General features: G+C 51.3%; 1 protein-coding gene across 1 annotated transcript in view; it reads right to left on the bottom strand.

Moving 5' to 3' along the window:
• Positions 1-7,689: 7,689 nt before the first annotated feature.
• chd7 (chromodomain helicase DNA binding protein 7) overlaps positions 7,690-12,279 on the bottom strand; it is a 58,007-nt gene continuing 53,417 nt past the window's right edge. Inside the window, 6 exon segments of the mRNA XM_084706836.1 lie at positions 7,690-9,836; positions 9,839-10,078; positions 10,081-10,597; positions 11,151-11,255; positions 11,451-11,591; positions 11,823-12,035. Coding sequence (XP_084562962.1) covers positions 9,499-9,836; positions 9,839-10,078; positions 10,081-10,597; positions 11,151-11,255; positions 11,451-11,591; positions 11,823-12,035 — 1,554 coding nt within the window. The 3' untranslated portion in view covers positions 7,690-9,498.

Below are 12,279 nucleotides of genomic sequence, written 5' to 3'. Positions count from 1 at the left end.
GGGGGATTGGTGGAGCGAGAGGAGAGGAGAACAGGGGGGAGGGGTGGAGCGAGAGGAGAGGGGGGGGGCAGGGAGAGGAGAACAGGGGGGAGGGGTGGAGCGGGAGGAGAGGGGAGTGGTGGAGCGGGAGGAGAGGGGAGGGGCAGGGAGAGGAGAACAGGGGGGAGGGGTGGAGCGGGAGGAGGGGGGGAAGAGGAGAGAGCGACGAGTCCTGTTCAAAGAGAAGGAAGGAGGAGCAGGTTCTTTAAGAAGAAAAGGAAGGCCCGGGAGGTTCTGTGAGTGAGTGAGTGAGTGAGTGAGTGAGAGAGAGAGAGAGAGAGAGAGAGAGAGAGAGAGAGAGAGAGAGAGAGAGAGAGAGAGAGAGAGAGAGAGAGAGAGAGAGAGAGAGAGAGAGAGAGAGAGAGAGAGAGAGAGAGAGAGAGAGAGAGAGAGGTGGGGAGAAAGTGGTAGAGAGGAAAAAGAAAAGGCGGAGAGATGGCAGAGAAAAAGGAAAGGAAAGAAAAGACTTCAGCAGAGTGAAGCAGCAACACGTCTTCAAAGAGGCCACTAGCATTCTGTCCCTGTGACATCACGGCTCCTCCCCCCAATTACTCACCTCTGCCGCTCCGTAGGGGGGAGGGGAAGGGGGCCGGTGAGGGATCGGGGGGAGGGATCAGTCAGGGGTCTCTTGTGTTATGCAGTGATGCGGTTAATCTAAAGACCTGTGATGGCGGTCATACCCTCCCCCTCTTCCCTGGTCTCTCCCCAGCTCCTCCCTCCCCCCTGCTTAGCCGTCCTGGATGGCTGGGGGAGGGGAGGATGGCGTGAGGTGGCGGGGGGAGGGAGGGAGGGGGGGAGGGAGGGAGGGAGGGGGGGGGGCTTGATGTGGGTCCAGGAGAGGGGAGAGGTCATTAGTCAGCATGGTGGAAAGGGGAGCAGCATGAGATAGCAAGACTCACTCTCTTCTGCTCTCTCCCTCTCTCCTTCTCTCTCTGTCCCTCCCCCGCCCTCTCTTCTTTTATATCTCTCCCTCCCTCGCCCTCTCTTCTTCTCTCTCCTTCTCTTCTTCTCTCTCTCTCCTCTCCTCCTCTCGCTCTTTTTCTCTCTTTATCTATCTATCACTCTGCTCTCTCCAACCCACTCGTTCTCACTGGCTGTCACACGTACATCCTCACCCCCCCCCCATCTCTCTCTCTCTCTATCTCTCTCTCACTCTCTCTCTCTCTCTCTCTCATTTACACATTGCACATGCAAACACACACACACTCCACCCCCTTGCGTCCTCTGTTTGGCACTATTGTCCTCTCTCTTCACCCTAATGGCAGTGTGAGTGTGAGAGGCTTCCCAGGGTGAATGCTCCTGCCCCCCCCCCCCACACACACACACACTCCCTACAGTCTTTGTAGTGTAATGTGTGTGTGCGTGTGAGTGCGTGTTGTGTGTGAGTGTCTGTGTGTTATGTGGGTGTGTGAGAAAAAAACTGTGTGTTCTGAGTGTGTTCGTGTGTGTGTGTGAGAGAGGGAGAGTGTGTGTGTGTGTGTGGGGGTGGAGGGGGTTTAAAGAGGGTTGTAAATATGGCAGCTAAACAATCAACTATCTCAGCACCCTAGCCACTATCTAGAGGCTGGAAGAGGTGGGGGAGGAGAGCGAGACAATGTAAACACACCACTAGGAGTCTCTTTCTTCATCTCTATGAATCTGTGTGGCTGAGCGCGCGCGTGTCTTGTGTGCCTGTGTTTACATGTTTTTGTGTGCATGTGCCTATTTGAATGTTTGCCTCTGTGTGTGTGTGTCACTCACAGGAGTCTGTGTCTGTGCCTGCCTGTTCACTCACAGGATTCTGTGTCTGTGCCTGTCCGTGCATGCGGGCCTGTCCTTCCCAGCATTGTTGGGTGATGGTGAGCGAGACAGCCCCGCAGCACGAACACGGACCAGGGTGAAGTCAGTGTCTGGGTATCTTGTTACTGGGTACAGACTGGGGCTGGTCAGCATAGCAAACAAGCCCCAGGTCGACGATACTGGTGCTTCTGAAACGACTCTTCCTGTTTTCCTATCAAACGAGCCTCTCGCTTGGATAACCCAATCACACCGGGAGTGTTTAGTCACTGGTCAGTCGGCGCAGAGCAGAGATCCCTCCATCCCTCCATCCATCCCTCCATCCATCCCTCCCTCCATCCCTCTATCTCTCCATCCCTCCCTCCATCCCTCCATCCCTCTATCTCTCCATCTGTCCATCCCTCTATCTCTCCATCCCTCCATCCATCCATCCCTCCATCCATCCCTCCCTCCATCCCTCCATCCCTCTATCTCTCCATCTGTCCCTCTATCTCTCCATCTGTCCCTCCCTCCATCCATCCCTCCATCCATCCCTCCATCCCTCCATCCATCCCTCCATCCATCCCTCCATCCATCTGTCCATCCATCCCTCCATCCATCCCTCCATCCATCCCTCCATTCATCCACCCAGTCCCATCTCGGCTGAATCGATACTCTCTGTCACAATGAAATAATTGATGACCTCAGAGCTATTAAGGGATATGATAGGCCGGAGGGAGGGGGGTCCCCTCCACCCCCCTCAACACGGTGGTGATGGATGCTTCTAGAACACTCAGGTCGTATTTCACCGGCTCTCTAATTCCCCCCCCCCTGTCTTCCCGCTCCCCCACACGGACACCGTAATGAGGGCGTTGCCACGGCGACTTGATTTGACAGTGAATTACAGCGTCCGTTCCCTAATTCACCCCGCGGCGTCATGGAAACGGATTAAGGATCGATGACAGTTATCGACAGTTACTGATTACATGATGGAGATCCCCCCCCCCTTTCCCTCTTTCATCTCTGTGCATAAAAAGGGGGAAGCAATTTCACAATTTGTATTATCAGGTTCGTATTTCTCCAGCTCATCCTCCAGTATTAGTTGAACAGTTTTGATTGAACAGGCCTTAGTTTCTCTCCTTCCTATCTTGGTGATGCGGCCTTTGTCAATTACGCCCCAAAACTATGGAACAAATTACCCATAAATATTAGGGAAGCAAACACGCTAGACATTTTTAAAAGACAGCTTAAAACCTTTATACCAAAGCATTTAACTAATTTGATCTCAGAAGGGTTTTACTACTTTTATTATTTATGTTATTGTTTGCTACTTTAATTATTACTTTTATCACTTGTATTATTATTTTTATTGATTTTATGTAAAGCACCTTGGGCTGCAATTCTTGTATGAAATGTGCTATATAAATAAAGTCTTATTATTATTATTATTACCTTACCCTTCCCCCCACCTCCGCTTCCGCCAGCCAGAAGGAAGCTGAACTGTGACATAATGATTGCGTTCAGATTTCACAGTTGTAGAGATCCGTCTCCACTCCTGGGGCTTGGCAAAGTCCTTGTCTGGAGGCAGTTGGTCTTTGTTCCTCCAGGAGGGAGGAGACTGCCGCGCTCCCGTGCCCCGAGCTAGTTAAGGCTAGCCGTGGCTTGCTGACACAAGTCCTGAGGGGGAGTTAGTCACCAATCTGACCCCAGAGCAGCCAGGGAAGTCTGGGCGACTGTGCTAGGGGAAGGGAGGTTAGGATCCAGAATGCTAGGTTAGGCTTGGTAAAGATAGGGAAGGGGAGGTAAGGCTCGGCTAGGTGACGCTAGGCTAGGTTTGGGGACGTTGGGTTAGGTGAGGCTAAGTGATGCTGGGTTATAGGAGGCTATGGCGTGGCTAGATTAGGCTAAGTGAGGCTAGGTTAGGGGAGGTGAAGCTAGGCTAGGTGAGGCTAGTTTGGGCTAGGTGAGGCCAGGCTAGGTTATGGGGAGGCAAAGTTCGGTGAGGTTATGCTGCCTGGCTCTGGTTGTGTGTGTATATGAATGCTGCTATGTGTGGATGTTAGATCTGATTATGTGTGTGTGTGTGTAGCTGAGCTGAGATGTGTGTTTGTGTGTAGCTGAGCTGAGATGTGTGTTTGTGTGTAGCTGAGCTGAGATGTGTGTGTGTGTGTGTGTGTGTAGCTGAGCTGTGTGTGTGTGTGTAGCTGAGCTGAGCTGAGATGTGTGTGTGTGTGTGTGGTGACAGGAGCAGGGGTCTGTGTGCCTCTCATCATGCAGCCTACGATTGATGCTCTGCCTCTCGCCCTCAATGTCACGCGCCACACATCCGTCTCCCAGGGAAACGGACGGCGTGAGAGCGTGTGACACTTTTAAATCCCCTCAGGTGGAGAGAAGGACATCTGCCTCCCTCCCTCCCTCTCCTTCCTCCCTCGCTCTCTCTTACTCCTTCTCTCCCTTTCCCTTCCTCCAACCCTCCTCCTACTCTCCCTTTTTCTCTCCTCCTCCTCACCCTCCCTTGACCAACTCTCCCTCTCTTTCTCCACTTCTACATTTTCTGCCCCCCCCCCCTCCCTTCTCATTTTCTCTCTATCTCCTCTCTTTCCTCCCTCCTCTCTCCCCCCTCCCTTCTCATTTTCTCTCTCATCTCCTCTCTTTCCTCCCTCCTCCCTCCCCCCCTCCCCCTCTCATGGGTGTTTCCGGCGCAGGTTACCGTGATCAATCACGCTGCCGTGATGGCAAGGTCCTGGGTCGTCACGGCGACTGCAGATGGCTCGTTATCTGCGCGGAGCAGAGTCCTGGCCGCCATGGCGACCAGAGCAGGAAGTGACACGTCCAGGGGAGTGAATGGTCTGGCCTGTGTCAACAGCCAACCAACTGTCCGTCTGGACACACAACTCACCAGCTTGGGGGAGGGATGGTGGATGATTAAGACAGGAGGAGGAGGAGGGTGGAGGAGGAAGGGGGTGGAGGAAGGGGAGGAGGAGGATATGGAGGTGGTGAAGGAAGAGGAGGGGAGGGTTAAAGGGAGGAGGATCTGAAGGGAGAAGAGGAGGAGGAGGGGGACCAAGTCCTGGCAGGGAAGGAGCCGACCTCACACTGACTAATGTGAATGAGATGACATTATGCAAAACAGCAGGAATATGTGTCATAACTAAATACAGATGAGCACATTACTGTGGGTGACCTGCACTCCTAGCCTCTCTATCTCTCCCACAGCTCTCTGCTCTATAATACATGAGCTACCTTATACAGAGCCTCCCAGTTTCACTTTTAGACCGTATACATATACACATTAGCATATCAATTATGAAACACTAAGTATATAATTGATATTCTAGTATACAGTGTTACATGTAGCATGTGCTTTTTACGGACATATGGAAGGTCATAGACTTGTCATAGACTTGTCATAGACTTGTCATAGACTTCAACACAGCTTCAGAAGCCTCTGAGAAAGAAAGGTGTTGATGTGGACTAGGGGCTAGTTGGTTTGGACTACAGGATGGTTGATATAGTCTAGGGGTCTAGTTAGCGTAAACTAAGAGACCTGTTGGGTGTGGACTAGGACCTGTTGTGCAGTGACAGGCAGATAAGCTCCAGGGCTATTAGGATTAGTAACGCTCCACTGGAACAGACAGCCAATCGGAGAACAGCATCGGGCCCCATCTCAATCCTGATCAGACGTGTCCTTCTCTTCCCCTATTCTCTCATCTCTTAAAACATTAGTCCAACCTGTTTTACAATTCCATCCTTTCTAACATCATAAAACGGCTGTGTACTTTACTGTGTTTAAGCAAGGGGTTTGGACTGAGGAAACCATCCAATTTGTTTGTTTGTTTGAGGAAGGAAGGAAGGAAGGAGGGAAGGAAAAAAGGATAGAAGGATGCTTGCTCCAGGGTAGTTATCCTTTTTGGTTCTTCACCACAGCAGTGTAAAGAGCATCAGGGATGCAGGTCTCAGTTGGAGAGGTGAAGTGTGACCTTGTGTTGAAGTGCTCTCTGCTTGGTTACAACAGAGCAAGTGCAACATGAGAGCAGTTGTGCGTGCACACACACACACACACACACACCAAGACACACACCTCAAGTGGAAAAGAAAAACGTGAGAGAACTGAATGGATCAAAGGTTTTTTTTTTCTTTCTCCTTTTACCTGATGGGACAAAAACAAGTCTGACATCTCAAGCAGTGAACGTAAAAATACAAAACTCTTACGATATCATTGTCCTCTGTTCAAACATTAGGTCGTGACCTCCGCTTCTCTGAATCTTAACACCCATTCTAACTCCTCCTTTAGCCTCTCTGATTTAATATCCTCCTCAGAACTGGAAGAAGAGCAAGGAAATTAAATATCATTTGTTTTATTTGTTAAGAGTTCTGCATCTTTAACTTCTGCATCTACGACTGACTAGTTTTCTGATTAAGATATTGATCACAATTACAAAGCAAGTCCAGGATATCATTTCATTGGACAGCTCAATAAATACAAAGAGCAGCATGATCGCTCGTCCGAAACCAACGTCCAGTGTAGTGGACATCAAATAATTTTTAGGCCTCTAATAGGGTGACGTGTTTCTGTACCTCTCCCTCGCCCATCCTGTCCTGTCCAATCAGGGAATTCAATAGTTTTTATGGAACATACCCTGTACCTTTAAAAGAAAAAACACAAAAATAGATTTATAAAGCAAAGAAGAAATGTTCTTAAAATTACTGTGATGGAAAAAAGAAAAGGACAAAGAAAAAAAAAAAAAATCTGGGATTTCACGTTGTCACCGGAGGGCCTGTGTGTATCAGGGCAGAGACAGGAAGGAGGCGAGACTGCCGCTGAGTTGAGACGCGCCCCTGCGTCCTCCAGACAGAGTGCATGCTGGGACAGGAGGGGAGGCCTATGGATTTTCCGACCCACTTCACCCCGAGAGCCAGATTAGGAGACACGTCGATCACAGGGAAACCAGTCTCCTCTCCCTCCACTCCAACACACACACACACACTAACGCACACTGTGCCAAACAAACAGGACAAGTACACACACACACTAATGCACACTGTGCCAAACAAACAGAACAAGCACACACACACACACACACAGTGTACAGCACTCTAGGTCACACACTGTACAGTGTTCCAGTTTGCCATGTACGCACCCCCCCCACACACACACAGACTGGTCGGTCACAGCTGTCAGTGTGAGTCATGTCAGCAGCTCCAGTAGGAGTGCTGCCCTCTATGACGTCTGGCTGAGTTACCATGCCGACAGCATCTCACACACACACACACACAAACTGTGGGTTTCGTGTGTTCAACTCCCCCCCCCCCCAGCTAAAATCCTCCTCGGACACACACTCACCCCTGCCAGTCTGCCCTTCACACACCTATAGAGACCTCCCTCCCCTCCCCTTCTACAGCCCCCTCCCACCAGACAAACACTGGATTTCAAATGTTAACACAGGTCAGCGAGAAACTGAAAACATTAATCATTTTGTGTTAGTCCACAATGTTCTCTCTCACACACACACACACACACCCCTGCCACCTACACCCCCATGCAGGGGCGGATCTAGAGATTTTCATTTGGGGTGGCAATGGGGTGGCAGAAGGAAGTTGTTGGGTGGCCTCCTGGAGGCGAATCAAAACCCAAAGTAGGGGGGTACAGTACTCCCTATGGTAAATGATAAGGCTAGAACATTGTAGTTTAAACAGTAGGCCTAACAATATTATTTATTGAAATGTTCTCTAATATACAAATAATAATTTTCCATGGGAAGATTGGGGTGGCAGCTATCACCACTTGCCACTGCCACTGCGCAAACACACACACACACGCACACACACACACACACACACACACACACACACACACGGACACACACACCTGCAATGAAAGACAGACAGGAACACTTGTTGGTTTCCTAGGCGAATATCAATGATTCACTTTTATTAAAAGCATCATAACTACAGTTCATCATCCATGATGTTTCAAAAAAACAAAAAACAAAGACACACAAAAGAAAAAAAAAACATTTACAACGTATGTCTGTAAACTTCAAGGCTAGTTAGAATTGAGGTAATACTCGTCAGCTTGGTGGCTAAAAGTAACAAAAAGTCCATTCAATAGATATAATAAAGGTACCTGATTATTTTAGCTCTTAGACCAGTGCATCAACATGAACAGAGAGTGAGACAAAAATTGATTGCAGTTCTTATTTCCAAATTTTTTTTGTTTGTACAGTTTACAGTTGGTTTTCGTTTATATGACACTTGTGGTTACTCGTTGGTGTACATGTGTAGGTGTGGTTGGTCGGTCGTCGGTTGGAGAGAGTGAACAGTTGAACATTCAAAAGCTGCCTTGGTTATTGCTGCTGTGTGGGTGTGCAGAGGGCCGGCTAGCCCTCTTGCTCCCCTGCTCGGCTTGCTTCGTCAGTGTGTCAGACTACTTAACAGTCAGGAGAGGCAGGGATATACCAGTGTGGGACTGGACACATGTATACAGGACAGGGGTAACAGACAGCCAGAGACAGACGGACACGACTGTGGCTAGTTAGCCTGTGAATAACCAGACAGGATCGGCGCTAGTTAGTCTATGACAGCGACCAGCCACTGGCGCTAGTTAGCCTATGACAAGAGACCAGACAGAACTGGTGCTAGTTAAGCTAGCTAGCCTATGACAAGAGACCAGACAGAACTGGTGCTAGTTAGCCTATGACAGAAGCCAGAAATAACTGGCGCTAGTTAGCCTATGACAGATCCAACAGTGCGGGCGCTAGTTAGCCTACGACTGAGACCAGACACTGACTATGAGTGAGCACAGATGCTAGGCCTGCGACCGGGACCAGACAGTTGTCAGACCAAGCACTGAGAAACAGTCAGAGTACTGGCCAAAGGAGCCCACTACTGTGAAAGAGTTAGTGTGCTTCCTACCGCGTATAATATGGGGGAGAAGACAAGGGTAGTTAACAAAGGTATAGAAGGAGTGAGAACTACAATGGATAGTTAGTGTGTCTGTGAAAGAACGATCTGTGTGTGTGTGTGTGTGTGTGTTCAGTGTGTCCGACTGGGGTGCAGTCAAGAATGAGGCCATTTGATATGTGAGAACTTCAAACCCACTCTTCAAGGGTGAACAGTACAACAGCAACATAAAATTACCCAGGATCCTTTTCAGCAGCAAGTAGACGTTTAATGCCATAGCCACTGAAAGTTAACGAGATGCTACTTACTGTCACAATATCAACTGTAGAGAGAGAGAGAGAGAGAGAGAGAGAGAGAGAGGGAAGGAAGGAGAGATGGAGGGAGAGAGAAAAGGAACAAAACGATAAAAAAGAAAAAAAAAGAACAGAAAAGCAGCATAGCACTATTGGAACCATTTAATTCCTATAATATTTCAGGAGGTTTTCCATCTCATCTACGATGCACTGCATAGTGCTCTGAGATCAGAAATCGCTCCTTTCTGACATCTGCAAAACTCTACTTCAGATCGCTTTCCCTGACTACGCTAAATTGGCAGAGAGCTCTTAAAAAAAAAAAACTTACACGCTCTCTCCGTTTCATATTTACCAGTCGAAACAATTAACAGAAACAAAAACAAAAATTCATATATAATAATGTTTGGATATCAAGTTGGTGTGTAAACGAGGTGAGCGGTCCAGAGAAGAGAAAGGTAAAAAGGGGGAGGGGAGGTGGGGAGAAATGTAGAAGGCCAGTTTCAGTCATTCATTCACTCTTCTCCTCTTCCTCCTCCTCCTCTTCCTCGCACGCCTGGCTGCTCTCCATGGGCGAGTCGGCCTCCTCTGCGCGTCCCGGCCCCTCCTCCTCCAGAGCCGAGGACTCGGCCGCCTTCTCCTGGCTCTCGCCCGAGTCGCTGTCGTCCGCCGTGTTCTCCGACGCCTCCGCGTTGGGGGCGGGGCCGGGGGCGGGGCCAGCGGAAGGCTCCTCCTCCTCCTTGTCCGGTGCAGCCCCGCCCCCTCCTCCTGCTGCTGCTCCTCCGCCGGCGGCCACCGCGGCTCCCAGGGCCCCGGCCATGGCGGTCTGGAGGTCGGCCAGCGAGGTGGGGGGAAGCCGGGCAGGGTGAGGCCGCCCAGCCCTGGGGGCAGGAACATGGAGGGGTAGAAGAGGCCGGGGGCCATGGTGGACAGCAGGAAGGGGTTGAAGGCCAGGGAGTTTGCCGACATGCCGGCGGCCGCAAGAGCCGCAGCGTCTCCGTTGGCCTCGGCCTCAGCCTCGCCCGCCTTCTCTTCCTCCCCGCCCCTCCCACCTTCCCTCTTCTTCCTCCTCTTTTTCTTCTCCCCCTCTTCTCCACGTCCCCTCGCTCCTCCCCCGCCCCCCCTCTCTCCTCCCGCTTGGGCTTCGAGGTCTCGTCCGACTCCCCGTCCTCCACGCTCCCGTTGGCGGCAGGGCTGGAGGTTGTGGCGGCAGCGGCGGCCGCAGCCGCCAGGTTGTTGCCGAACAACCCCCCCAGGCCGAACATGTTGGGCAGGCCGCCCATGCCGGGGAGCATGAGGGGCAGCATGGCGGAGGTGTGCTTGCCGTCTCCCCCTGTGAGGCCGGGGGGGAACCCCATGAGGCCGGCTGCCAGCTGAAGGCTCTGCAGCGACTGCAGGCTGCTGAGGTCCATGCCCCCAAACAGCCCGTTCATCAGCAGGGGGTTGACCCCCGAGGACGCCGCGGCTGCCACCGCCTGGGCCTGGGCCTGAGCCTGGGCCGCCGCCTTGGCGATCTCCGACTTGGGGCGTCGTCCCCGGCGACGGACGCCCTCCTCGCGGACCACGGGCCCGGTGAGCAGGCGGTCGAACATGGCCTCCGGGAGGAAACCCTGGAGGAGGGGAGAGAGAGGAGGGGTCAGGGCAAAGGAGAGGAAGAGAGGAGGGGTCAGGGCAAAGGAGAGGAAGAGAGGGGGGAAGGGGAAAGGAGGGGAAGAGAGGAGGGGTCAGGGCAAAGGAGAGGAAGAGAGGGGGAAGGGGAAAGGAGGGGAAGAGAGGAGGGGTCAGGGCAAAGGAGAGGAAGAGAGGAGGGAAGGGGAAAGGAGGGGAAGAGAGGCGGGAAGGGGAAAGGAGGAAGAGAAGGGGGAGAGAGGGGGAGGGGGAAGGGCGAGGGGGTAGATAAGAGAGAAGAAGGAGGGAGAGGACAGAGGGAAAACAGCAAAAATGGTGGAAAGGAGAGGGTTAGATTATGAAACATCAGCTCTTGGTCATTCATCAAATTATATCAGCTTTTAAAACGAATTAAACGCTGTCAGGATTAACCTGAGATGTTATTGATTAAATGGCCTTTAGCACTGCTACACTGAACCCAACACACACTCTCTCACTCACACACACAACTAGCAACAAAATGGAATGTTCCAGTAATGGGGTCAGGTGACTTACAGATTGCTTGACGATATCCGTCCAATCAGGAGCGATGGCAAACTCGGGGTTCTCCAATAGCCATCTAGGAAGGTCCTTCATTGGTGGAGCCATGGCCCCGCCCATCTAGGAAAAACAACCAAGAGTAGTTTAGGCTTCTGATTGGACAAGTCCTGAACCCATATTAATGCCCCTTTTATCCAGGCTTATTTGTATGTTTGAGTATGTGTATTGAGTAAGCTTGTGTGTATACTTTTTATGCTTGCTGTGTGAATGTTTGTGTGTGCTTGAGAGTGTGTGAGTGTGTGTGTGTGTGTGTACCTTGCGTCCGTTCCTGCGGTTGACCACAGGCACCCTCTCCTCTCCTGTGAGGGTGTTGATGTCGATCTTGTTGGGGTTCCTGCAGCGGTGCCTCTTCTGCTTGGGCTTGGGGAACTGAGACAGCAGCAGATCCTCGCTCTTCTGCAGGGGAGGGACACGGATATAAACACCACGTAGGACTCAAGACTGGGCCTAATGTGTGAGGTTGGGGAAGCACCTAATGGGGTTGGGCAGGCAGCTAGTGCTCCACAATTTAAACATTTTCCTTTGAGAGTACTGGTTCTGGAATAAGCTTTACTTAGAATACACAGCCTGGTCGCAAACTATGTACGTAGGCTCAGTTAGTTAGATTCTAGTTTCCTGTGTACGTACTGGTGTGTATCCAGCCATATCCATGGTGTATGTGGGGTGCTGTTGTAGCCAATCCCTGAGCTCCTTGCTGGATGGGGCGGAGTCTGAGGGCTCTTCCAGGGCGGAGGAGGCCAGGCGAGTGCTGGGGCTCTGCCCAGAACCGGCCAGGGATCTGGGGGCACAGGAGGGCATCTGCACGCCCTCCACCGGAGCCTTGCTGCTCTCAGAGTCCTCCTGCAGATAAGGAACAGACAGGTTGAGCTCAACAGAACCATCTAGAACCAACAGTGGTAGAGCTACAACTCTCAGAGATGGAACTCTCAGAGATGGAACTCTCAGAGATGGAACTCTCAGAGATGGAACTCTCAGAGATGGAACTCTCAGAGATGGAACTCTCAGAGATGGAACTCTCAGAGATGGAACTCTGAAAGGAAAGAACAGGAAGGAGGGATTCAAAGACTTGAGTTCCGGCCAATCA

Source organism: Hypomesus nipponensis, chromosome 10, assembly GCF_054491055.1.
Source record: "Hypomesus nipponensis isolate SF chromosome 10, ASM5449105v1, whole genome shotgun sequence".
Lineage (NCBI taxonomy): Eukaryota > Metazoa > Chordata > Actinopteri > Osmeriformes > Osmeridae > Hypomesus > Hypomesus nipponensis.
Note: the sequence above shows the minus strand (reverse complement) of the source record. Positions and strands in the feature narration are given on the sequence as shown.